At 46.1% G+C, this 26247-nt stretch overlaps 2 protein-coding genes across 3 annotated transcripts in view; both read left to right on the forward strand.

Annotated features, from left to right (window-relative positions):
- The window catches only part of LOC133378853 (E3 ubiquitin-protein ligase TRIM39-like), a 32930-nt gene extending 31988 nt beyond the window's left edge, over positions 1 to 942 (forward strand). Inside the window, exon 7 of the mRNA XM_061613466.1 lies at positions 896 to 942. Within this exon, the coding sequence (XP_061469450.1) occupies positions 896 to 942 (47 nt within the window). The remainder of the gene's footprint in view (positions 1 to 895) is intronic.
- Positions 144 to 26023, forward strand: LOC133380991 (zinc finger protein RFP-like). 2 transcript variants are annotated; one of them, XM_061619312.1, is made up of 9 exons: positions 144 to 1268; positions 4416 to 4931; positions 7399 to 7494; positions 11733 to 11963; positions 12340 to 12362; positions 14038 to 14153; positions 16805 to 16831; positions 17301 to 17327; positions 18792 to 19054. In XM_061619312.1, exons 1-9 carry the CDS (start codon positions 1218 to 1220, stop codon positions 18899 to 18901), a joined length of 1197 nt encoding a protein of 398 aa, XP_061475296.1. In that variant the 5' UTR covers positions 144 to 1217; the 3' UTR covers positions 18902 to 19054. The 2 variants fall into 2 exon arrangements, with proteins under 2 accessions (XP_061475296.1, XP_061475295.1); XM_061619311.1 differs by lacking the exons at positions 144 to 1268; positions 18792 to 19054 and adding exons at positions 2179 to 2550; positions 24388 to 26023.
- Positions 26024 to 26247: the final 224 nt, after the last annotated feature.

A 26247-nucleotide genomic window follows, 5' to 3' on the forward strand; every position in this document is an offset into this window, starting at 1 on the left:
CAGTCCTGCTCAAAGCTTGGAAAAGTGACTTTTTTGAACTACAACTCCCATCAGCCCAATCCAGTGGCTATGCTGGCTGGGGCTGATGGGAGTTGTAGTTCAAAAAAGTCACTTTTCCAAGCTCTGGTCCTGCTTTCCTAAAAGAAGGTGACACAACCTTCCTCGAATGCTGGACTCAAGCCCCCGTCATCCCCAGCCAGCGTGGCCAGTGGTCAGAACTGATGGGAGTTGTAGGCACGACTGAACATCCACTAAGGCTGCAAAGGAGCCAGACAAAGGGCTACGTTCTTAAGTTTTCAAGCAGGATTTTCTGGTTGCGGATCTTAGATTCCTCTATTGGCAAAAAATGCAAATAAAGCCGGAAAGGTTAGAAGCTATAGATTGAAGAATTGGGCATGTCAATCCTATGCCTTTAAAGCAGGTATGGGGAACCTTTGGCCCTTCAGAGGTTGCTGTAGTACAACTCCCATCAGCCTCAGCAAGCATGGCCAATAACCAAGGATGATGGGAGCTGTAGTACTGTAACCTCTGGAGGGCAAAGGTTCCCCACACTTTCTTTAAACACATTGCTACCTTAATGATGGGCTGAGCAGCTAATTCCATGCCCTTTTGGTTTTGCTAGCGCTCAGTCATAGGTCCATTCTGTTCATTATATGTTGCTCCATTCCACTGTGCTCATTTTGTGCACACATTTAATATAAAATATGTTGGAAGTGTGACAAGAGCAACTCTTGTTTGGTTCCATTTGCATTCTTAAGGGGAGATAGAGAGAGAGTCCTCTAGCTGGCTAGACTGTCTATCCCTACCTGATTTCCTCTACTGGTCTTTCTTCCATTGTAAACTGATACTCTCAGGGTGCTGACCTCAGTTCCATGCTTTTTTTCCTCCTTCTCAGACCAGGCAAGGAAGAGGAGACATATTCCCTTTGCCTCTCTCCTCTAGCATGGGGGCAATGACTAAGCTTGGCCATTATGCCTCCAACTTGGTTAGTTTGGCAGAACTAGAGCCTTTCCTATCAAGTATATATTTCTATTAATAAAGTCTCATCTTAATCTTGAAACCAAAGCTAAGGCTGTAAACACACTAGTCACTGGAGCAAAGTGTTTCCATTAGCCACACCTCGAGGGGGAACAGGTTGATCTGGTGATCAGTTGCAAAATCTTTTTGAAGCTGCTCCCACAGGTTTTACAGTAAAAAGACAGTTTCGCTAGCTTTGCATGTCCCCATTTTCAGAAGAGAGGTGGAGTCGCACTGGAACTAGCAAAACAGTGAGTCAGTTTCTACCTTAAATCTCAGTGATTCTAAGCAAGGTAAAAGCTTGCTTTCTGTCAGGTGAATTGCACACAGTAACACTGCACAGAACGCTGAGCAAGCTACACTCAGCTAAACTCTGCAAGTGTAATTTAATTTTGCCAATACTCCAAAACAATACAGATTTTTCAATGTTTTTCAATAAATTCACCTGTGAAGTACACGTTATATACTCGTCCTCTGTATAACGTGTATTTTTGTGCATACTTTTTTGCACACCAAAAATGATTTGCAATATCTGAAGAAGTGTGTCATCTGACTGGGTATTACTGTTCTTATCTGCAAGCAATTTCAGGAGCATCGGATCGGGACAGTCCACTGTGAAAAGCAGACCAAATGGATTCCTCCCCCATCCCTAGGCTGCCTGCCTGTGTGAGAGAAATTCAGCAGATTCGGGCTTTGTTATTGCTGCAACCTGTATATGGGTTTTTGTGGAGCCCTAACAGGAAGAAAATAATGCTTATCTACCTTCCTTTTAAATTATTTATAATGAAATGATTCTTTCAAAACTAGTGCTGGGCTGAAACTTGACTGGTCATTTTTGTACCATTTAAAGGGTGGGGTAAACAGTTACGCCAGTTGCTGGAACTGCAAGAGGGGGAGAGTGCTGTTGCACTCAGGTCCTGCTTGCAGACGTGCCAGAAGAGACATCTGGCTGGCCACAGGGAGAACAGGATGTTGAACTAGATGGGCCGCTGGCCTGATCCAACAGGGCCCGTCTATTCTTATTGAGGCCTACTAGCCGTGATATCTATGTTCTACTTCCGCTGTCAGAGACTGAATTCCAGTTCAGTGGGGAGAGCAATCATCCTCTGTGGGTTTGTCTAATCCTCTTTTAAAGCCATCCAAGTTGGTGGCCATCAGTGCCTCCCATGGAAAAAATTTCCATAGTTTCACTCTGTTTTGCATGAGGAAGTACGGTTATCTCTTGAAGCAGAAGGCAGCGCCCGTGAGACGCGAGCTGTGAATATGACATGTGCTAATGCAAGCACCCAAGATATGTCCTAACACACATACTGCAAAGTTGCAGCACCACCCATATCTGTCTGTTGGAGCAAAAATAGCAAAGAGTGGTGGCACCTTTAAGGACATAGAAAGCTGCTAAGTCAGACCATTGGCCCATCAAACGCAGGCTTGACGACATTGACTGGCCGTGGCTCTCCAGGGTTCTCTTCAGGAATCTCTGCCTGGCCTAGAGATGTCTGGGATTGAACCTGGGACCTTCTGCATGCAAACCAGGTGCTTTACCATGCACAAATTTATACTACCACATGCTTTAGTGAAAAAAAAATCATTTCGCTTGCACTTAAAAACAAACCTTAATTCACATATCCTAAAACAATTTTGCAAACTGAAATGAAAGCATCCTTTGAAATTTTGAATTTTGTAACGTGTACAAAAATGCATATATTAGTGAAGATTGCATACGAAAATACATTAGCTTAGTGAAAATGGCTTTGCAAAAATGTATATGCTGGGCAAAATTGCATACAAAAATGTGTATTTTAGGAGAAACTTGCTCTAAAGTGCTGGCAACCTTTCATGAGAAGATAGTTTTTTAAAAATATGCAAACTGCTGCGGAAGTAAGAACTGATGTTAAGATTGGAAAAATGAGACATGGAGAGAAACTGAAATTGACAGATTTGCTCATCCTTAGTTCTCCTGAATCCTTTAAGCAGGGCCAGCACCAGACTGCAGGGGCTCTCAGCGGTGGTGGAAGCACTACTGCCGGGGGCTTAAATAGGCCTGGCTGCGTCATGGATTAGCATGCTGTGTGCACACGTCTGCCATCACCCAAGATAGTGGTGGCATGTCGATGCCCCTGCCATCTTCAGTGATGGGAAGCATGCACGTGCAGTACACTGACACAATACTGTAGTGCCGTAGGAAGTTGCACAGCCGGCCCATGCTGGTAGCAGGGTGGGGATGCCTGGGAGGGTGGCTGCAGCTCCGTGATCTACCTCAGCATTGGGTCACTGGACACGTGCTTAGCGACCTGATGCTAGCACGGACCGCAGAACAGCCCTAGTAGCAGGGACCCCTCTCAGCAGCAGGGGCCCTTGGCCAGTGCCCAACCAGGTTGCCCACTGGAGCTGTGCCTGCCTTTAAGTATCTAGCAACACCCCTGCTTCCAGACCCATTTCAGGACAGAATGATCCTTGGTTGTCTCGTGGTGGTTTTCTTTTCATTGTTGTTGCTGTGTTTATACAATGAATCCATATAAAATGAGATAAAAAGAGCAGGCTGGGGATTAATACAGACAAAGACAACAGAGACAGCATCCTCTTCGCCTTAATGGTACCTTTCCTGATCTGTGGAATACTCCCCAGCTAAGCTTCCAATACTGTGTTTTAAAAGCAACTCCCGAGCATTTTGGAGTGATTTGACCTTCTGGGCTTTGCTTTCCAACTTTCTTTTTACCAATTCCTTCATTTTTGGGTCGTTTCCGCTTTTGAAGTTAAAGTAACTGTGTTGGATTTTCTTGGCAATTGCCTGTTTACATATATGTTTAATTTAATAGAGCAATGGTCACTGCTACCAATCAGTTTGACAAGGCTTACATCTCGTGCCAGGTTCTGGGTGCCACTTAAAATTAAATCCACAGTTGCAGCCCCTCTGGTGTCCTAGGGCACAGTCATTTAGGGTGTCTAGAAATTTTACCTCTTTATCAGACACTCCGGTTCACCCAACTTGGCTCTGAGGCTTCTAGCATTAGCTTGTAAGTTGGATTCCTGCACTGAGCAGGGGGTTGGACTCGGGGGCCTTTTAGGCCCCTTCCAGCTCTACTCTTCTATAAGACATCCCTCTTTTCTGTTTTTCCTGGCCTTGGAGATGGGGGACTGATGCTTTTGTTGAGGAGGAAAGAGAGGAGTTGTGGAAAGCTTTCGGTCATATGTCTCCATTTCTTGGGAAAAGGGGCAGACTTGTGACTCCTTTAAAAGAATCAAAGGAGGGATGGGAAGAGAAGGAACTTCATTGAAAGCAAAAGGAACCATTGCATCGCCCAACCCATAATAAAGACAAAGGTGGGGGAGAACATCATGAACACTGAGCTTTCCTTTGTTGTCCTCAGTGCCATGACTATAGTCTTGTTTGTTCCAAGGTTTACCCTTCCTTGACGCAGAGCCAGGAAAGTAATCTTCCTGTCGTTAAGTGCAATCAAAAACGAAACCAAGGCTGTTGCTTTGCAGAGAGAGAGAGAGAGGCAGCCATGGCAGCTGAGCACCCTGAGAAGGACCTCTGCGAAGAAGTGACTTGTTCCATCTGCCTGGAGTACTTCAGAGATCCAGTGACCACAGACTGCGATCACAATTTCTGCCGAGGCTGCCTGAAGAGATGCTGGGGGAGGGCGAATGGCAGGCTGGCATCTTGCCCTCAGTGCAGAGCGACGATTAAGCATAAGAATCTCAGGCGAAACCAAAAACTGGCAAATATTGTTGAAATAATCAGGAAAATCGAGGAGGAGAAAAATGTTGAAGACAAGGCAGGAGTATGTAGGGAGCCCATGAAACTCTTTTGCAAGGATGATCAGGCCCTCATCTGTGTTGTCTGCAACAGATCCAAGGACCACAGAGATCATGATGTTGTTCCTGTAGAAGAGGCAGCCCGGGAGTATAAGGTAAGGAATCACCACGATTAGAGTGTCCAGGTGGACAGAGAGACTTTTTTCTCCCTCTCTTATCATACTAGAACCCAGGGCCATCCAACAAAGCTGAATGTTAGAAGATTCAGGACAGGCAAAAGGAGTTAAGTTGTTGATCATTTATTTCTTGCATTTCTATCCCACCTTTTCTCCAAGGAGTTCAAGGTGGTGTGCATGCTTCTCCCCACTCCATTTTATCCTCGCAACAACTCTGTGAGGTAGGTTAGGCTGAGAGACAGTGACTGGCCCAAGGTCACCTAGTCAGCCACATGACTGAGTGGGGATTCAAACCCTGGTCTCCCAGCTAACAGTCCAACACTCTAGCCAATACTCCGCAGTGAAATTTGTTCCCACAAGAGGTAGTGATGGCCACCGACTTGGATGGCTTTGAATGAGGATTAGACAAATTCATGGAGGGTAAGGCTGTCAGTGGCTACTGTGTTCTGCTTCCACTATTGAGGGCTGTTTGCCTCTGAACACAAATTGCTGTGAGTCACAAGTGAAAAGAGCCCTGTGCCACTCATGCATGTCCCAGAGGCATGTGGTTGGCCACTGTGAAAACAGGACATTGGATGAGCCTTTGGCCAATTCAGCAAGACTTTTCTTATGTCCTTATGTTATGTTAAGATTATGTTATGTTGAAAGCCAGTGTGGTGTAGTGGTTAAGGTGTTGGACTACGACCTGAGAAACCAGGGTTCAAATCCCCACATAGCCATGAAGCTCACTGGGTGACTTGGGCCAGTCACTGCCTTTCAGCCTCAGAGGAAGGCAGTGGTTCTTCTTGGCGATCACTTGTGATCGAGTAAGATTGTCTTCCAAAATATAGTCTTTAACAATGGATCCGTCTGAATCTGTATCCACCGCTGATGTACCCAGACCATGACTTGGAGCTTCTGGATTTCACAGTCCTGCCCCCGTCGCCATTTGCCAATCGCCATGGGACTTTTGTTATGGAAGACGCCTGTGTGTGAATTTGTTTTATGTGGGGAGATCGGTGCATGACGATCAACACACAATCTTGACAGAAAAAGTCTTTGATCCAATGGCATGGGTACCATGACGATTGGAAGTCCTTTATCTGCTGCAGCCTTCATCTGCCTTCACAGCCGTTGTAACGTACACATTGTTATCCTCCGCCTGTTCTGCCGTTGAGGACTTTCTTGGATCGTTCTTTGTCTGGTTCCTCTCCCTTGACCTTACCACCATGGGTGACCCTGCTGAGAGTACATGACTCCCGACGTCATTGCTCACAGGGTTCATTGGAACACGAAAGCCCACTCACCACTACAAGGTGATGCTTGAATACTGCTTACCATGAAAATTCTATTCATAGGGTTGCCATAAGTCGGAATCGACTTGAAGGCAGTCCATTTTATGTTATGTTCCCTCTGCTGCCCAACTAGTAAAGGTGCAGGGGTCCTGTCCTCTCTTTCATTAGTCCACCCTACCTTCAGCTGAAGTATGTTTGTTTTATACTCTGCTATCACTATGGCAGTGATGTCTCTCCAGGTATAGCAGATGAGTAAGGAATGGAAACAGAAACAAAGGTAAAAGGCTGAATAGGACAGGACCGTGCTCATCAGATAGGGGTTGGGACCACAGACATCTGGGCTTTATTGGGAAAAGGGGCCAAGGCCACCCTGACCATTAAACAGAGTGAAGCAGCTGCCTCAGATGGCAGTGGGCAGGGTGTTGGTAGAACAGGGAGGGGGAGGGGAGGCCTGCCTTGCAGGTTCCTTAAGCTAGCCTGTCGCCCTCGGGTCCAGTGGAGGCTGCTGTCTCATTCCAAGGGTCAAAGTAAGATTCAGCTGCCTTTTCAATTGGCTTTTGTACCTGGAATATACAAGATGGTGATGCCCTCTCGTCCTGTGTCTCAGGCACTAAAATCCCTTGGACCCCAGGCCTAACATGGTTTGACAGATGTGTTCCAACTCACCATTGGTCAGAGAAGAGGCAGGGTCAGCAGGCGTGGCCAGTGTGATGGGGGACAGGGTGAGCGGGTGGGGAGGGCGAGCGAGCGGGTGGGGGAGGGCGAGCGAGCGAGCGGGTGGGGGAGGGCGAGCGAGCGAGCGGGTGGGGGAGGGCGAGCGAGCGAGCGGGTGGGGGAGGGCGAGCGAGCGGGTGGGGGAGGGCGAGCGAGCGAGCGGGTGGGGGAGGGCGAGTGAGCGGGCAGGGGAATGGGCAGGTGGGGAGAGTGATCGAGCGGACAGGCAGCTCCCTCCCTGCGATCCATGGCAGGGAGCCTGCCGTGGAAGAGGAACACTACTCCCCCACCATAACCAGGGGCCCTTCAGGGGGCCCTTTGGGCCGTGGAGCCCTCAGCCAGGGCCCCACCGGGCCATCCTTTGGAGTTGGCCATCTATAGTCCATCCAATCAGATAAAGCTTTCTAGGACCATTGCTGGCAAATGTTGGGTTGGCTGACTTTCTCCTGTTTGTGTAGGAAAAAATCCAGGCCCAAATGCAGCCCTTGCAGAAAAAGAGAGAGAATATTGTGCAACGGAAGCTGGTAGAAGAGCAGAAGAAGCAGAAATGTTTGGTAGGCATTTGCTGTTCTGGAGAAAGAGAATGAACTAGGAGACTCCTGGGGAGACCACAGACATGTTAGTGTTCACTGTGAGCACATCTTGTTCCTTGGTGTCTTACATGCTGGCCCACACAGGCAAGTTCATAACTTGACAGCTCTAGTGCTGAATGATGCCTTGCGAGTGTGGATGAGTGCTAGGGCTACAGAGAATTCATTCAGAATTCATGCATTCATTTGTTTATTTATATACTGCTTTTTGGCCCAAAGGTCCCCATGCCTGAATGAATCCATTCATTCATTCATTCATTCCAAATTCATTTATTCATTCCCTCGCTCACTCACTCACTCACTCATTCACTCTGGTTTATTTATATATCGCTTTTTGGGCCCCATGCAACCCAGCAGTCAGTTCACACATTCAGCAGCAAGTTTTCCATTGCTACCTAACTGTGGTGAGAGATCAAGTGACCTGCAGGCTTGGATTGATTCTCCAAAAGGGCTTATAAAATAATTCTAACATCCAAAGCTCAAAGATACAAAATCTGAAAAGAATAAAATAAGATTTCCTACTAAAGATCCAAGTACTAAAATATTTCATAAGATCATATATAGGAGGTTGTATACCATTGTTGGCATATGCTAATGAAGCAAGACCACAAATACGTTGCCGCAGTTATCAGCTTGCATTTATATTGCACTAAATCACAGCTCGGATAGCAGCAAGTTCCCCTCCCCTTTACTACGTACATGTTTTGAGAGGGAAGAATGGCATTAATCAGGCCAAAGCATGTCCACATTTATGTTCAGATCACTGATCCTGACTGACTCAAGGCCTCGTCTTGAGTACTGCATCCAGTTCTGGACACCGCACTTCAAGAAGGATGCAGACAGACTGGAATAGGTTCAGAGGAGGGCAACAAGGTGTTACGGTTTTGAAAACCTCTTTTCCCACAAAGAGTCAGGATACACGTATCTGTGCTATAAGCAGTCGTTTACTCAGACGTGGCACACAATAAACAGAAGACCAGCAAACAGTGTTGCTAACAAAAACATACAGTCGAAGTCTATTTACAGAATTCTCACAGTAGCCGCCGAGAGATTCTTTGTGCATTCGTCTTACTTTCGTTTTCCCAGCAGCACGACCAGTCCTTATCAGGCTGCGGCATTCATACAGAGCAGTCCGTGGGTGTAGGAAAGAGAGCAGCAGCATTAACACTGTGCTGCTTTATTGCTCCAGCACTCAGGATGACTGAGCGGTTTCTTGCCCTTAATCAAGTACAGCTGTTGTCTTATCTCAGCTTCTGTAGCTATTAACCTTTCAAGTTCCGTTGATGGTCAGGGGACTGGAAACAAAGCCCTATGAGGAGAGGCTGAAAGAACTGGGCATGTTTAGCCTTGAGAAGAGAAGGCTGAGGGAAGATATATCACTGTTCAAGGACTTGAAAGGTTGTCACATGGAGGGCCGGGATCTCCAGTGGATTGCACACTATAGCTGACAGGGATCAGCTGTAGCGTGCGATCAGCTGTAGGGTGGGGAGGTCATGCACTACAGCTGAGTAGGGCCCCACTTTTTGGCAGTTTTCACTTTTCGGCGGGGGCCTGGAATGGAACCTGCTGTATGAGTGGGGCCCTACCATAGAATCAGAACCACTGTAAAACAGTGCCTCCGATACCCATCTCACCAAGTTGACCCAGAAGGATACCAGGGTCAACGGTATCAAAAGCTGCTGAGAGATCAAGTAAGAGTAACAGGGTCACACTCCCCCTGTCCTTTTCCCAATAAAGGTCATCCATCAGGGTGACCAAGGCCAATTCAGTCCCATATTTATTTTATTTATTTATTATTTCAATTTATATACCGCCCTTAGCAGAATAGCTCTCAGGGCGGTGAACAAACAAGATATAATACAATATATCATAGTAAAAAATCACAAAAACATGTACAAACAAACAACAGAAAGCACAACAAAAACAAAATACAACACAAATTAAGAAGGATACATGTTAAAAGTAGAAAGATTAAGAAAATTAAAAGATTAAAATGCCTGGGAGCATAAAAAAGTCTTTACCTGGCGCCGGAAAGATAGAAGTGTAGGCGCCAGGCGTACCTCTTCAGGGAGGCTGTTCCACAACTCAGGGGCCACCACAGAAAAGGCCCTAGATCTAGTAACCACCCTCCGGACTTCCCGATGAGCTGGTACCCGGAGAAGGGCCTTAGATTCTGAACGAAGTGAACGGGTAGGTTCATAGCGAGAGAGGCGTTCCACAAGGTATTGAGGTCCCACGCCGTGTAAGGCTTTATAGGTCAAAACCAGCACCTTGAATCTCGCCCGGAAGCAAATAGGAAGCCAGTGCAGACGCGCCAGAATAGGTGTTATATGCGAAGACCGACTGGTCCTCGTCAATAGTCTGGCAGCCGCGTTCTGCACCAGCTGAAGCTTCCGAACTGTCTTCAAGGGCAGCCCTACGTAGAGCGCATTACAGTAATCCAATCTTGAAGTTACCAGAGCATGAACAACGGAGGCGAGGTCGTCCCTGTCCAGATACGGGCGTAGTTGGGCTACCAGACGAAGATGGTAAAATGCATTCCATGCCACCGAGGCCACTTGGGCCTCGAGAGACAAGGAAGAATCGAAAAGAACCCCCAAACTACGTACCTGTTCTTTCAGGGGGAGTGTAACCCCATCCAGAACAGGGTGAACATCCACCATCTGAGCAGGGAAGGCGTTCACCAGCAGTGTCTCGGTCTTGTCTGGATTGAGTCTCAGTTTATTAGCTCTCATCCAGTCCATTATCGCGGTCAGGCAACGGTTCAGCACATCAACAGACTCACCTGAAGAAGATGAAAAGGAGAAATAGAGCTGTGTGTCATCAGCATATTGATGGCAACGCACTCCAAAACTCCTGATGACCACACCCAGCGGCTGCATGTAGATGTTGAAAAGCATGGGGGACAAGACCGACCCCTGAGGGACTCCACAATGGAGAGTCCATGGTGTCGAGTGATGTTCCCCAAGCACTACCTTCTGGTGACGGTCCGCGAAGTAGGAGCGGAACCACTGCCAAGCAGTGCCCCTGACACCCAACTCCGCGAGTCTCCCCAGAAGGATACCATGGTTGATGGTATCAAACGCCGCTGAGAGATCAAGGAGAATCAACAGAGTCACACTCCCCCTGTCCCTCTCCCGACAAAGGTCATCATACAGGGCGACCAAGGCTGTTTCGGTGCCAAAACCGGGCCTGAAACCGGATTGAAACGGATCTAGATAATCGGTTTCATCCAAGAGCGCCTGGAGCTGGCCGGCAACCAGTTGGCCAAAAACATAACCAGGCCTGAACCCAGACTGGGATGGGTCAAGATGATCTGTTTCATCCAAGAGTACCTGCAATTGCTGTGCCACAACCCTCTCAATCACGTTCCCTAAAAAGGGGGTATTTGCAAACAGTAAGTAATTGTTGCAGACCAATGGGTCCAGGGTGGGCTTTTTCAGGAGCGGTTGGATCACCACCTCTTTCAGGGCAGCTGGAACCATTCCCTCCTGCAATGATGCATTGACCACACCTGGATCCACACCCTTCCCCTAAATGCCTTAGATTTGGGATGGAACAGGCACATGGCCACTTCTCCCCCATGTGAACAGATTGCCACATGAGAAAAGTGTCAGAAATAGGCCCACACACTGAATTCCAGTTGGCCAAAAACAGGTTATCGCATACGCATTCCACGTCACATTCAGAACGTTCCCAAACCTCTTGGTCTTTTCAAATGATTGAATGATTCAGTATGCAAGTCAAAACAAATGGTAGTTTAACTATCATAGATAAATGTTTTTTGGGGGAAAGGGAGCAGGGTGTTGAAGCATGTCCGGCAAACACCTAAGAGAAAAAGTGGGTAAGGATCTTGTGGAAACAGCCCTATCTTCAGTACTCCCAAGAGAAAAAGAAGCATTATGTGCCAAATTCATTCATTGCTGCAGTGACAGGCTCTTGCTGATTTGAATGGGTTGTATCCTTCCTTTCTTCCCCCATGTGCCCCCAAAGTCTGCTTTGGAGGGTTCCTCAACACCTTGGACCAGATTGTGAGGGTAATGAGAGCTGCAGGGGGGCGGAAAGGGAATTTCTGTTCTGCTAAGAGAAGTGTGTTGCACAAGTGGATCAGCACAGCACTGGATAGAATTAGAACCCAATGACGGAGTCTCATGGTTGACTTCTGCCCTTTTCCCAATTTCTTTGGTCCTCCCCCCATCTAGACACAGGTAGGAGCAGAGAAACACGGTGTCAGGTTTGCTTTTAAGCAAATGCAGAAGTTTCTGAAGGAAAATGAGCGCCGTTGGTTGGCCCAGCTAGAAGATCTGCAGAGAGAGATTGAGAAGAGATGGAAAGACAATGTCACCAGCCTCTCAGAGGAGTCTTCCTGTCTGGGTGGGCTGATCGCAGAGATGGAGGGGAAATGTCAGCAGCCAGCTAGTGAATTCCTACAGGTGAGACTTAAGACAATGACAACTCCCAGTTATTTGGGAGTAAAGAAGACATATTTTTAACATGTTTTTAAACCTTTTCTTTTTTTAAAGAAAGATATTTTTAAAGCCTTTTTTAAAATGTTTTAAAGATGTTTTGTTTTAATATATTTTAAAGTCTGTTTTTATTGTGTTTTAAAGTGTTTTTAGTGCTTTTGTTTGCTGCCCTGGGCACCTACTAGGAGGAAGGGTGGGATATAAATCAAATAATAAATAAATATTTCCAATGAGTAATGATTGTTTTCCCCCAGACAAGGAAGGGAAAAGGGAATCCCCAATCGAAGTAGCCCAGCATGTGTTTTGTCTCTGCCCCTGAGAGCCATTTCTGTTTTTCTTTCAGGACATCAAATGCACTTTGAGCAGGTAGGTGGCTCTTTTTCTCTCCCCTTTCTATTTCTCCTGGTTTTCTTTTTCCTGGAAATAAAACTTCAGGAAACTTCAATCCCTTTTGAAACAAACTGCAAAATAGGGCCGCAACATCTGTGCAATCAATCATTAGACCAGGAATGAAGAACTTGTGGTCCTCCGGATATGGCTGGATTAAAACTGCCGTGACCGTTGGCCATGCTGCCTGGGGTTGATGGGAGTTGGGAGTCCAACAACATCTGGAAAGCTGCACATTCCCTAGACCTGCATTAGAAGCTGTTTATTCTGGGGGACAGTATGAAGGAGCCTGAAATTAAATTTCCTGTGCACAGTGGGAACTGCCCAGGCCCTTAACGTCTGATATCCATCAGTTTCTTGAGGAAAGCTAGATGCTAGGACTGTGCACAGTGCCCTCCCCACCCTTGATTCACCCCAGGGCCCTGATCCAATCTCCCCACCCATCAGGCAGACCCAGTCCCAACTGACGCAAGGACCACCCGCTTAACCCCAGATCTGGTCCCGAATTAGTTTGGGGGCAGGTCTGGTGTTTAATTAGGATTCTCTGCAGGGAAGCTGTTTGCAAAGGAGCACCCTGCACCCAACAGAACTGATGCCTCCCCTCAACAGCTGTTGCCCAGAGCCATTGATTCTGCAGGGTGCTGGTTCACAAGCAGCTTCCTTGCAGAGAATCATAATTAATCTTTTGCAGCAAAAACAATAAAGGGTCTTGTGCCGTCTTAAAGGCAAACAAATTTATTACAGCATAAGCTTTCATGGATTGCAGTCTGCTTCATCAGGTGCATGATGTGATAATCATGCGTTTCAGCAACATGCATACATGTTTGAGAGAGGGAGGCAGAATTGTAAATGCTGAGGTCAGAAGGAAAAGAAGTGCAGATTTTTTTAGCAGTACCTGTTTACACAAAAACAAACATCATTTTGGGATTAGAACTTCTGCCCCAAGATGATTGATTAAGGAATCTTTCTATGAGTGAGTAAGTATCCAGCCTGCCATTCCATATTGCAACAGGGATGGGGAACCTGTGCCCCTTCTATTGTTGTTGGACTCCAGCTCCCATCATCTCGGACCGCTGGCCAGGCTGGCTGGGGCTGATGGGAGTTGGAGTCCAACAACATCTGTAGGGCCATAGGTTGGACTGGGGGAGAAATTTGATTCAGTTTGGAATAAAAAACAGTCATCAAATTTGCGCTTTCCAAAACAATATGAGAATCAAAACACAGCATCCTTGAAAGTTTGCCTGTAACTGAATTTTGCAATCCAGTTCTCCAACCAAAGAATATTTACGAAAATGCAACTATTAGGGGAAAATGCGTATGGAAATATTAGTGAAAATAGCATACAAAAATCCATTATATTTGGAGAAATTGCTTCAAAAATATATACGTTAGTCAAAACTACATACAAAAATGTGTTTATTTTAGGAAATTCAGACTAAAATATTCTGGATGATTAAAAAAATGCAAATGTTTTCTTGTAGCGCGATCAGCTGTAGGAATTGAATTTAACGTTGGAAAATTTAGAAAATGAGAGTCTCAAAATTGACATATCCTTCCATCTGTAACCACAGGCTCTCTGTCCCTGCGCTGCAGGTTTTCAGGGGGCTAGGGCATTTTAACCATTCTTGAAACCTATTTTTCCTCATCCTTCCAGGTGTCAGGAGGGGCAACTGAGGAAGGTGGTGGAAATTTTTTCCGGGCCAGAGGAAGGACTCAGAAGCTACTCTCAGAAAAGCCTGGTTCTCAAAAAAGTCATGGAAAAATTTGAAGGTATTTGGGGAACAGCTCTAGGAGGGGGATGGATCCAAGTCTCTGGGAGTATTCCATTTCCAGGTGGGTTGCATGGACAGTGAGTGCCTTGGTAAGGGTGGACCGGCTTTCTCTGCAGTGTTCCTGGAGCTGCCATCCGACTTCGTCCCCTCTGCCCATTTCTACAATGGGGCTCAGGTTGTCTTCGATTTCAGTACCCTCCCTTATCAAAGTTTCCAGTTACGGAGGATCCACCCTACGCCATGGATTCAGCCTACAACCACTCTTTTTCCACTGTGTTCTTCTGCCTGTAAATGGTCTTACCTGTTTTTAATGTTGTAGTTTTACATTGCAGTAACTCGCCCTGGGACCCTATGGTGAAGGGTGGGTAAGAAATAAAATAAATAAATAGATATCTCACGCAGCCTTCCCCCACCCTGGCGCATGGCTTGCTGAGACCAATGGGAGCTGCAGTCCAAAACAGCTGGAAAGCACCAGGTTGGCAACGGCTGTTGTACTGAATCTCTTGTCCTGCCCCTCCTTACCTCCATTCTCTGCCAGTAGGCCTGTTTGTGAGTAAGTGTTCCTTCCAGCTGGGTGCTTCCTCACAAGTAAGGCCCATGCTGCACAGATAAAGCGCCCCTGCTGGCCTCAGCCGTTTGTGTTCAAGTCACTTCCAGATTGGATCCATGCAATTTACCTTACATGAGTCTGCCTGTCAAGACAGTCTGGATACTTCAGCTGGCAAAAAATGTGGCTGCCTGAGTTGTGTCTTAAATCCACAGGTTATACAGATTACACATTGTACGGATTCTTTGTCAACTTCATTGGTTGCTAATCTATCCCCAGGCTCAGTTCACAGTATTAGCTTTGACTGTTAAAGACCTATTTGCTTTTGAGCCGAATTCAAGGTGCTGGTGCTTATGTTTAAAACCCTAAATGGTCTGGGACTAGGGATATAAGGAGGCAGTGATTTCTGTTCCATCCTGGATTAGTCGCAATCAGCACTGTTTCCATTCTGCTACAGCTCAGCTTCTGCCAAAACCTACATTCTTCTTCTTGCTATGCACAGTGGCCAAAATTAATGTAATTAATTAAAATAACTAATTAAATGTTCTTAGCAAATACCATTTGAATTCACTTGTGTGATTTCCATTCCTGGGCTCGAACATGCAAATCATGGCAATTCCTAAAAATTATCTAGCATCCCTATCTGGGACCCAATACCTGAAGGAGGGACCCCTATACCAGGGGTCAACAGTGTGGCACCAGTGAGCTCACCTGTGGCCACTGTTGGCAGAAAAATATGAACACGCAGCTGAGGTACAAACAAGAAATGTTTATGAACAACAATTTTATAACAAAGAGGGGGAAAGAACATAAACATCAAGCTAGCAAGACAGCAACTTAATTGTCATCTTGTAACTGTCACGACCGACTAGCAGATGGAATGTTCAGGTGATCTGGACTAGGAGTGGAAAGATCTGTCAGTTTCCGCTTTTTCCATTTCTCATTTCTCCAGTCTTAAATTCAGTTCTCCACATTTCTTCAGCAATTTGCAATTTTTTTAAAAAAAAACATCCTCATGAAAAAATCCTTGCCTCTTGTTTTAGGACAATCCAGGTTTGAATAAAATTTGCATATGCTAAATTGGGAATAGCCAATGTGGTGCTCTCCAGATGTTGTTGGATTACAGTTCCCATCACCCCTGACCGTTGCCCATGCTCGCTGGGGCTGATGGGAGTTGGACTCTGAAGCAGAACTTGGATGGATTTAAAAGAGGATTAGACAAATTCATGGAGGAAAAGGCTGTCAGTGGTTACTTGCCATGATAGCTATGCTCTGCCCCCATAGGTGGAAGCTTTTTATGAAATATTTGGTTCATGCTTCTGTGGGCTCCCAAAACTGACTAGGCCTCTGGTTCTAGCAAAATAGCAAGATTATTAATAGAACTGCTGAAACTGCTTCTGCAAGGCTCATAAAGGAAGTAAGAACTGCGGTGCTTGCCAAGATGCAGTTAGGAAATGGGGTGTAGGTATTCAGGGAAATGGTTACTTTGTGGGAAAGAAAGTTGTTTTGACATGAGGATGTCTAGATATAGAATTGCTGATGCCAACATTATTCCTATACATATGCCTTTTGTTGTTGGACTGTGTAACAGTTGTGTCATCGATTTACGTCATTAAGGGTATATATACCCCCTGCGTGGAGGCATTCGGGGGACTTACACTGAGACTTTATCTCTGTGTGGTTCTGCAAGCAATTGCTGGTCTTTGAATAAAGAATCTGATTAAAGTGCCAATCCTTGGTCTTGAGAGTATTGATTAGGGCCTCCCAGGATCAGACTTGGCAGGTATATGCCACGTTTTGGCGCCTGCAACAGGGAGAGAGCTCTTTGCACTCAGGTCCTGCTTGTGGGCTTCCCATGGGGGCAACTGATTGGTCACTGTGAGAACAGGATGCTGGACTAGATGGGCCACTGGCCTGATCCAGCAGGCTCTTCTTGTGTTCTTATGGAGGGCACCACATTGGCTACCCCTGTGTGAATTGGTACATATAGGGGCAGTTTTAGAAATGCATGGTTGCTCACTCTGATTAATATGATTTTGTGAATGACATACTGCTGTATGCAGTGTCTGAGTAAATTTATCAATTTTTCTTCCCCTCAACAGAGTCTTTGGAGGAAGCACTGAACAAAGGTAATTTTGTGACACTGAATGGGAAGCAAAACTTTGATGAAGGAAGGTGGGAGGAGCCCTCTTTTAACTCTTGGAAGCCACATTCAACCCCCACCCCCAAAATTAATTAATTCAATATAGCGCTACTTATGTTTGAGGAAGGGCCATAGCTCAGTGGTAAAGCACATGCTTTGCATGCAGAAGCCCACATGTTCAGTCCCCGGCATCTACAGACGGGGACAGGAGAGACTCCTGTTTGAAACCCTGCCAGTCCGGGAGAACCGCTGACAGTCAGTGTCAACAATATTGGGTTAGATGAACTAACAGTTTGATTTGGTACAAGGCTGCTTCCTGTGTTCCTAATTACTGTACTTGTCTCAAACAATATCATATTACATGAGAGCTCCTTTTTTACAACATAAAGTGACATATATGCTACAAGTATGTTGGTCTGGCTTTAAATTTGTCACATTTTCTTCCACATAAACAGGGCCGCTGAAGGAAACGCGGAGCAAAGGTAACTCTTAGCAAGAAACTGAAGGAGATGAGAAACTCTTGATGGGCAAGGAAGGCTCAAATAGCTGGTTGCATCTGGCAGGCGATTCCACACTCCTCTCTTTAATAATAATAATAATAATAATAATAATAATGTAGTAATAGGCTCCTGCTGGGAGGAAAGGTAGGATATAAATCAAATAATAATAATAGTAGTAGTAGTACAATAAGAATTATTTCTTTCCTGCCTTTCCTCCCAAAGAAGACCAGGGTGACAAACACCATAGCAGTAAAAAACCCTTATTTAACATTCAAAAACAACTAAGTACTTCTAAAAACATTAAGAACATTTAAAATTTTAGCAGCCCACAATCACTACTTTCAATTGCAAGTGGAATAGCAACTCTGCTTCCAGACTTCTGGAGTCCAAACCACATTCTGCAGTCACGTGGGTAGTCAGCTCCGAATGTTGTGGAAGGAGCAGTTTTCGTTGGGACCGTGGTGTGTGTGTATGTGGGGGACAGGGTTAAATCCTCCCTCTCTGAACCCCGAACTGTGATTCCTGCTCCCCAGAGGCAATGGGGGTGTGTGTGGGAAGACACTGACATAAAGGCAGTAGTATTGGAAAGGGGAGGATTAAATTGATAGAGCTGATTTCTAGAGAGAAGAGACAGATCATAGAGAAGGGAATGATTAGAGCAAACTAGCAAATGGATGAAACTGAGATTATCCTACTTTGGACACATCATGAGAAGACATGATTCACTAGAAAAGACAATAATGCTGGGAAAAACAGAAGGGAGTAGAAGAAGAGGAAGGCCAAACAAGAGATGGATTGATTCCATAAAGGAAGCCACAGACCTGAACTTACAAGATCTGAACAGGGTGGTTCATGACAGATGCTCTTCGAGGTCACTGATTCATAGGGTCGCCATAAGTCGTAATTGACTTGAATGCACATAACAACAACAAGCAAATGGCTAGCTAGAGCAATTTATACAGGCGAGAATAGCATTGTCACAAGCCATTTACACCTGGGGAAATTGCGCAACAGTTCCATTATGTTTTTAAAGTAATTGGCTTGCTGTTTATTTCAAGAGTCAGTACAAGCTTCTTGTTTTAACTTTTAAAGCTTTACATGATCTGGCTCCTCATTTCTCATTATAGCCGTGCTGGGGATCTCCGCCCCTCAAACTTTGTGCTTCTTACCCATCCCAGGGTGGTTTGCTCTTTAGTTCAACTACATCCATTTTCTCTTGCTGCTCCATATTCCTGGAATTGTCTCCCGGACCACTTGCAAACTGCTCCCTCCGTTTCAGTTTTTAAGTCTTATCTAAAAACCTTGCTTTTTTCCAAAGCTTTGGAATTTTGGTTTAGGTTTTTTATTTTTATCATTTGTATACCTACAGGACATGTATTTGCAGTCCTTGCTTTGTCCTCTATTTGTTTCCCCTCCCATCCTTTGTTGTCCTCATTTTATTTTTAGATTGTCCACCTTTTGGGGCAGACACTGTTGGTGTTTGCGGATGTTTGCGTGATCAGCGCAGCTTACACTTGAGATTGAGACAGTCAAGAAACTCCAGAGGCAAGAGATAGTTTAAGAGTCCTTTACTCGGACATTAAGGAATGAACGCTTACAAAGCAGTTTCACTTTCCTCCTAACAAGAAACACTCAGTAACAGAACTCCACAGAAAGCCGCTTCTTCTCCTTGAGCAAAACCCTCACAGAAATCAAACCCCCACAGAAAGCTGGCAAAAGCTTCTCCAGCCTTTATCTCACACAGTGAGATAAAGGCTGGAGAAGCTTTTTCTTCTTTTTTTATCCTCCAACTCAGCGAATAGACACTTGATTGTTTTATTTTATGTACAGTGCCATGTGCATTTGATAAATTGATGATGATGATAATAAAGCATCTACCATGCATGCAGGAGGCCCCAGACTCAATCCCCAGCATCTCCAGGTAGGACAGGGAAAGATTCCCTGCCCGAAACTCTAGAGAGCTGCTGCCAGTCAGTAAGGCCAATATTGAGCTAGATGGACCAATGACTCAGTATAAGGCAGCTTGCTGTGTTGCTCTTAGGAAGGAACACAAAAGGCTTCTGTAGAGCTCTGCTTCCCACCACCACCACCTTGCTCTGAGAACTTAAAATTTCAACCAAAGTTTAAACAAAACTTCTTGGCTACCTGCTCTGTCAGCCACCTTGCCCAGAATGCATTGCTCTGAGGAACTGTTACTCCCTGGTCCTTTCTCAGTGGGTGGCAGGGAGGAGGGAGAGCTAACGGTCACTGCTGCAGCGCAAAACAGAACAAGAAAAGACCAATGAGGCCGCCACCAGTATCAACGGTGAGGCAAGGGGTGGCAAGGCGGCACCTGCCCTGTGGAATTCCCTCCCCTTTAATATTAGGCAGGCACCATCTCTGCTGTCTTTTTGGTGCCTATTGAAGACCTTCCTCTTTCAACAATCCTTTTAAGGTGAGACCTATCCCAGTCTGCGTCTGTGTTGGAATTGCTGTTTAATATGTTCTTAAGCCTTCTTTTTAAAATGTTTTTAATCTTAGAAGATGTTTTGAAAGCTTTTTTTAAGAAACCTTTTAAAGATGTTTTAATGTGTTTTAAAGTTTGTTTTTATGATGTTTTTAGAGTGTTTTTAGTTTATTTATTTTTTATTTTATTTAATTTATATACCGCCCTAAGCCCGAAGGCTCTCTGGGCGGTGTACATAGAAGATAAAAACAAGTACAATGTATAAATACAATAAATACAATGAATCAAAAACCAAAAACAGACAAACAATACAAAAACCAAACAACGTCAAGAATACAAAATAATGCTAAAATACTGTAAAGTACACTTTAAAATGCATGGGAGTATAAAAAGGTCTTCACCTGGCGCCAAAAAGACAGCAGCGTCGGCGCCAGGCGCACCTCATCAACAACACCATTCCATAGTTCGGGAGCCACAACTGAAAAGGCCCTATTTCTAGTCACCACCCTCCGAGCTTCTCGATGAGATGGTACTCGGAGGAGGGCCTTAGATGTTGAGCGCAGTGTACGGGTAGTTTCATATTGGGAGAGGCGCTCCGCCAGGTATTGCGGTCCCATGCCGTGTAAGGCTTTATAGGTCAAAACCAGCACTTTGAATTTAGCCCGGAAACAAATAGGAAGCCAGTGCAGATGGGCCAGAACAGGTGTTATATGAGCAGACCTTCTGGTCCGCGTCAACAATCTGGCCGCTGCATTCTGGACTAACTGTAGTTTCCGAACTATCTTCAAGGGCAGCCCAACGTAGAGCGCATTGCAGTAGTCCAATCTAGAAGTTACCAGAGCATGAACGACTGAGGTGAGGTCATCACTGTCCAGATAGGGACGTAGCTGGGCTACCAATCGAAGATGGTAAAAAGCATTCCGTGCCACTGAGGCTATCTGAGCCTCGAGAGACAGGGAAGAGTCAAAAAGAACTCCCAAGCTACAAACCTGTTCTTTCAAGGGGAGTGTAACCCCATCCAGAACAGGGTGAACATCCACCATCTGGGCAGAGAAGGCACTCACTAACAGCGTCTCGGTCTTTTCTGGATTAAGCTTCAGTCTGTTAGCTCCCATCCAATCCATTATCGCGGCCAGGCAACGGTTTAGTACGTTAACAGCCTCACCTGAGGAAGATGAAAAGGAGAAATAGAGTTGCGTGTCATCAGCGTACTGGTGACAACGCACTCCAAAACTCCTGATGACCACACCCAGCGGCTTCATATAGATGTTAAAAAGCATGGGGGACAGGACCGATCCCTGTGGGACTCCACAATGGAGAGTCCAGGGTGTCGAGCAGTGTTCCCCAAGCACTACCTTCTGTTGACGACCCACCAAGTAGGAGCGGAGCCACTGCCAAGCAATACCCCCAACTCCGTGAGCCTTCCCAGAAGGATACCATGGTCGATGGTATCAAAAGCAGCTGAGAGATCAAGGAGAATCAACAGGGTCACACTCCCCCTGTCCCTCTCCCGACAAAGGTCATCATACAGGGCGACCAAGGCTGTTTCGGTACCAAACCCAGGCCTAAAACCGGATTGAAACGGATCGAGATAATCAGTGTCATCCAAGAGCCCCTGGAGCTGGCCGGCCACCACCCGTTCCAGAACCTTGCCCAGGAACGGAACATTCGCCACAGGTCTATAATTGTTCAAGTTATCTGGGTCCAAGGAGGTTTTTTTCAGGAGTGGTCTCACCACCACCGCTTTTAGGCAGTCAGGGACCACTCCCTCTTGCAAAGAGGCATTGATTACCTCCTTGGCCCAGCCGGCGGTTCCGGTCCTGCCAGCTTTCACCAGCCAAGAGGGGCAAGGATCCAGCACAGACGTGGTCGCACGCACCAGTCCAAGAATCTTGTCAACATCCTCAAGCTGCACCAACTGAAACTCATCCAATAAAAAAGGACAAGACCGTGATCAGGATGCTTCATTGGATCCAACTGCTGTAATATTGGAATCTAAGTCCCGACGAATGCAAGCGATCTTATTTTGGAAGTGTCCAGCGAACTCATCACAGCGGGCTACAGATGAGTCTATAGTATCCTGAGGGCCAAGATGTAAAAGCCCTCGTACAGTTTTAAAAAGCTCCGCTGGGCGGGAGAGTGATGCCTTAATACTGACAGCAAAATATCTCTTTTTTGCTGCCCTCACCGCTGCTGTATATCGCTTAGAGCAGGCACTTACCAAGGCATAATTGCATTCGTCGGGAGTCCGCCTCCATCTGCACTCAAGCCTCCTCCTCTCTTGCTTCATCGCACTCAGCTCCAAGGTATACCATGGGGCTGTATGAGCTCTACAAAGGAGGGGGCACATGGGAGCGATCGTGTCAACCGCCCGGGTCATCTCCGTATTCCACAATTCAACCAGGGCTTCAACAGGAGCGCCAGTCTTCTCAGTCGGAAAATCCCCCAGAGCCCTTTGGAAACCCTCAGGATCCATTAGTCTCCGGGGGCGGACCAATTTAATAGGTCCCCCACCCTTGCAGAGGGAAAGGGTCGCCGTAAGCCTAAACCTCAGCAAGCGGTGATCTGTCCATGACAATGGGGTAGATGAAAAACACCCCACCACCAGATCACCATCTCCATGTCCAGTGGCGAAGATCAAATCAAGGGTATGTCCCGACACATGCGTCGGGCCAGTAACAAACTGAGACAGCCCCATGGTTGTCATGGACGCCATGAAGTCCTGAGCCGCCCCAGATAAAGCAGTCTCGGCATGGACGATGAAGTCCCCCAGTACCAACAGTCTAGGGGACTGCAACAATACCTCCGAGACTACCTCTGTCAGCTCAGTTAGGGAATTTGTTGAGCAGCAGGGCGGGCGGTACACCAACAAAATTCCCAACCTGTCTTTCTGGCCCAGCACAAGGTGGAGACACTCCAAACCAGTCGTCACCTGTACAGGGTGCTTGGTGAGTGAGAAAGAACTCCTATAGACCACAGCAACCCCACCTCCCCGACCTTCGGCTCTACCATAATGCTGAACCATATACCCAGGTGGGCAAAGCTGGGAAAGGGCAACTCCTCCCATATCACCCACCCAGGTCTCGGTTATGCACGCCAGGTTGGCCGCCTCGTCCACAATTAAATCATGAACAAGGGAGATCTTATGCTGTACCGACCTGGCGTTTAACAACAGCATATGGAGATCCGAAGGCTGACTAGGACAACCAGCAGTCCTGGGGATGTGAGGAGAACCGGAACGGGTCACAGACACTACTTGTCTGGGACGGGTTCCCCTTACCTGGCCTGCTCTCCTCACAACACCATACCTCCCATTACCCGTCACTATGCTAATTGCGGCCCCCGAAGGCCTCCCCGATTGATGTATAATACTCTCTCCCAGGCACATATTAAAACAGATAAAAGCACCAATACACACACACCTGATCACATTCATGCCAAATAATCAACACACTTAATCAATAATACAATACAATAAACATGTACTCATACACTCAAACAATATTAAAACTACAACGCAATTCCAACTAAAGACTCACATACATTAACAGCTCAATCATTCACAAAACATAAAACACATTCAAGCCTATTCATTACATCCAGGTGGCAGCAATGAGTTAAAATGTTGCAATCTCAGTGCCGCAACTATGTTAACAACACTGGCCGTTCTTAAAGAGGCCGTAATAGCAGCAACACACTGATGACACAATGGCGATGGGACAGAAAGAGCAAAACCACAGCAATATCCCAAAATAAGAAAAATTGACATTCGCGTCCCAAAACAAACGGCGGTCCACTCCGTCTCCGATAACAGAACAGCGAAGACAATGATGGTAGAGACGACCAAGCAACCAACAAACAGCAACGATGATCGACAACGCAGCAAGGCGGAGAGCACACGAACGACGACAGGGCAGAGCAGAGCGCAAGCGGCAACAACAGCACCCACAATGACAGCAGCCCGAAGCAGCAACGCCACAGCGACCAAGAGCCAGCGACCCGAAGAAGGAGCAACGACTCCAACGGCGAAAGACGCCCCGCGGCGACAGCAAGCGGCAGCAAGCAGCAACCAGCAAGCGGCGAAACAGCAAGCGGCAGCAAGCAGCAAGCGGCGAAACGGCAGCACCCAAGCCGCCCGAGCGCAACACAACAGCCCGGGCCACAGCACAACGGCAGCGGGGTCAGAGCCGTTCGAAGCCACGGCGTCCCAAGGTGAAGGCCGCAACGTTGGTAGACTAACTCGTACTCGCCCTCCGTCAAGAATAAAAATAACAGTGGTTGTTTGGATACATCAAAATCTATCCAGAGTCCTGGGATAACAGGTAGTGCTTTTGTTTGCCACCTTGGGCTCCTGCCAGGAGGAAGGGGGAGATATGAATCTAATAATAATAATAATAATAATAACAATAATAATAATAATAATAAAGGGGGGAAAGAGAGAGAAATGGGTGGCAGCAGCTCTCTCGTGCCTCGGAAAGTAGACACTTTCACACAGACCCTGGTTTCCTTGCTGCAGCAGCTGAAGCCAATCCTTTAAAAAAAAAAATCCCATTCACCATCTATCTGTTCTTTCTTTCTCTCTCTTTTGTCCTGCAGTGAACGTGATTCTGGATCCTAACACGGCACATCCTTTCATCGTTCTCACTGAGGATCTGACAAGCATGAGATGGGAAGACGGATACCGGGTCCTGCCCGACAACAACCTAAGGAGATTTGATAGGGAATTCTGTGTGCTGGGCTGTGAGAGCTTCACTTCAGGAAGCCATTGGTGGGAGGTGGAGGTGGAAGAGGAGGACGGGGCAATGTGGGCTTTAGGGGTTGCACGAGAGTCTGTCAGGAGGAAGGGAATTTTCAGGTTTAGTCCGAATGAAGGGATCTGGGCTGTGGGGAGGAGAACGCATGATTCATCCTGGCGTCAGATATATGCTTTAACTTCCCCAGAGTGGACCCCTTTGGTCTTGAGCCATAAGCTCAGGAAGATCCAGGTGTCCCTGGACTATGAAGAAGGCCATGTAGAATTTTTTGATGCTGATACAAACGATTTGATCTTCACTTTCTCTTCAGCCTCATTCTCTGGAGAGACAATCCGGCCCTTTTTCCAGGTGGTGTCAGGTGTCAGAATGAATTGCTGAATCTTGAGGAGAATCCTCATCTACGCACCTCTCAGAACAGAGGTGACACCCATTGGAAATATTGGGATGCAACTCAGTTTGTATTGAGAGGCTGGTGGGTTTGCATGGGGAAGGGTGGGTAGAGTCTCTTTGCTTTGTAAACCACAGTTCTTCAACTTTGGGTCCCCAGATGTAGTCAGACTACAACTCCCATCAGCCCGAGCCAGCATAATCCATGGCCAAGGATAATGGGAGTTGTAGTTCAACATCTGAGGACCCACAGCTGAAGAACAAACACTGTCTTGGACTGTTTTTTGACCTAACATCTGCTGATCTTCCATCAGGTGCTTGACTGATACTCTTAGGGGTTGCTGACTTCATTTCCTGCTATTCCCTTCTTCATTATCCCACCTTGGGAGAAGAGAATCTTTCCTTTATCTCTGTCTCCTGAAGAGATGAAAGTGCAAGCATGTCTCTTTGCATCTCCAGCTATAGTTAGCTAGAACTAGGACCTTTCCTATCTGTTATTTCCTATAATAAATGAAAGCTTTATTGTTTTCTTAAAGCCAGAGTCTCAGTGTGATTGTATCCAGGATAAAGTGTGCCTGCTAAAGTTCTCTACAGTGAGGTGGGGAACCTGGAGCCCTTCCAGATGCAGTTGGAGTACAACTCCCATCCTTGTAACACTGGCCATTCAGGTTAGGGCTGATGGGAGTGGGACCAACATCTGGAAGGCCATAGGTTCTCCTCCCCCCAGTTCTATACCTTTCTCAGAACCAGACAAGAGGCTGCAGACTTTGGACCCCTCCAGATCACCTGTTTATTGAGCATTTATCTGCATTTGCTTGTATAATGCTTATATGGATTTTATCCACTTTTTATTTATTCTTTCTGATTTGTTTGTGTGGCAGCTATACAACAATAAACACCTGTTCTATATACATCCTACATTTATGCACATCTTGGTTGGATGGGGAAGAAAAACCCTTGTTAATTAATTATTGTATTTTAACTGATTAACTTGATATTTGTTTTATTTTTGTACTTCAACCTTTTGTTAGTTGCTTTGTGACTTTCTGGCTGTTAAAAATGATGAATGAGTGAATAATAAATAAATTAAAATCCTGAATTACTTGAAGGGTGTTTATACATCTCCCTGTTAATTTATCCCCCACTTTTTCAATGCCTTTCCCTATCATGTTCCAAGCACCAAAAAAGTCCTGTTTTATTTTATATTTTAAAGTGGATTTGTTGTGCAAGGCGGACAGAGCCCTTTAATCCATTTTAAATGTGCAAACATACAGTGCCGGTGTATATGCTTGAATCTCTGCCACAAAAGTGACTG

The sequence above is a fragment of the Rhineura floridana genome, chromosome 3 (assembly GCF_030035675.1).
Source record: "Rhineura floridana isolate rRhiFlo1 chromosome 3, rRhiFlo1.hap2, whole genome shotgun sequence".
NCBI lineage: Eukaryota > Metazoa > Chordata > Lepidosauria > Squamata > Rhineuridae > Rhineura > Rhineura floridana.

What these genes read in the sequence shown, in the direction of transcription:
- LOC133380991 (XM_061619311.1), top strand. Translation starts at nt 4,524, where the DNA reads ATGGCAGCTGAGCACCCTGAGAAGGACCTCTGCGAAGAAGTGACTTGT. An exon ending in CAGCTAGTGAATTCCTACAG is followed by an intron (nt 11,964 to 12,339) that starts GTGAGACTTAAG and finishes TTTTTCTTTCAG; the next exon opens with GACATCAAATGCACTTTGAG. An exon ending in AGTCATGGAAAAATTTGAAG is followed by an intron (nt 14,154 to 16,804) that starts GTATTTGGGGAA and finishes TCCCCTCAACAG; the next exon opens with AGTCTTTGGAGGAAGCACTG.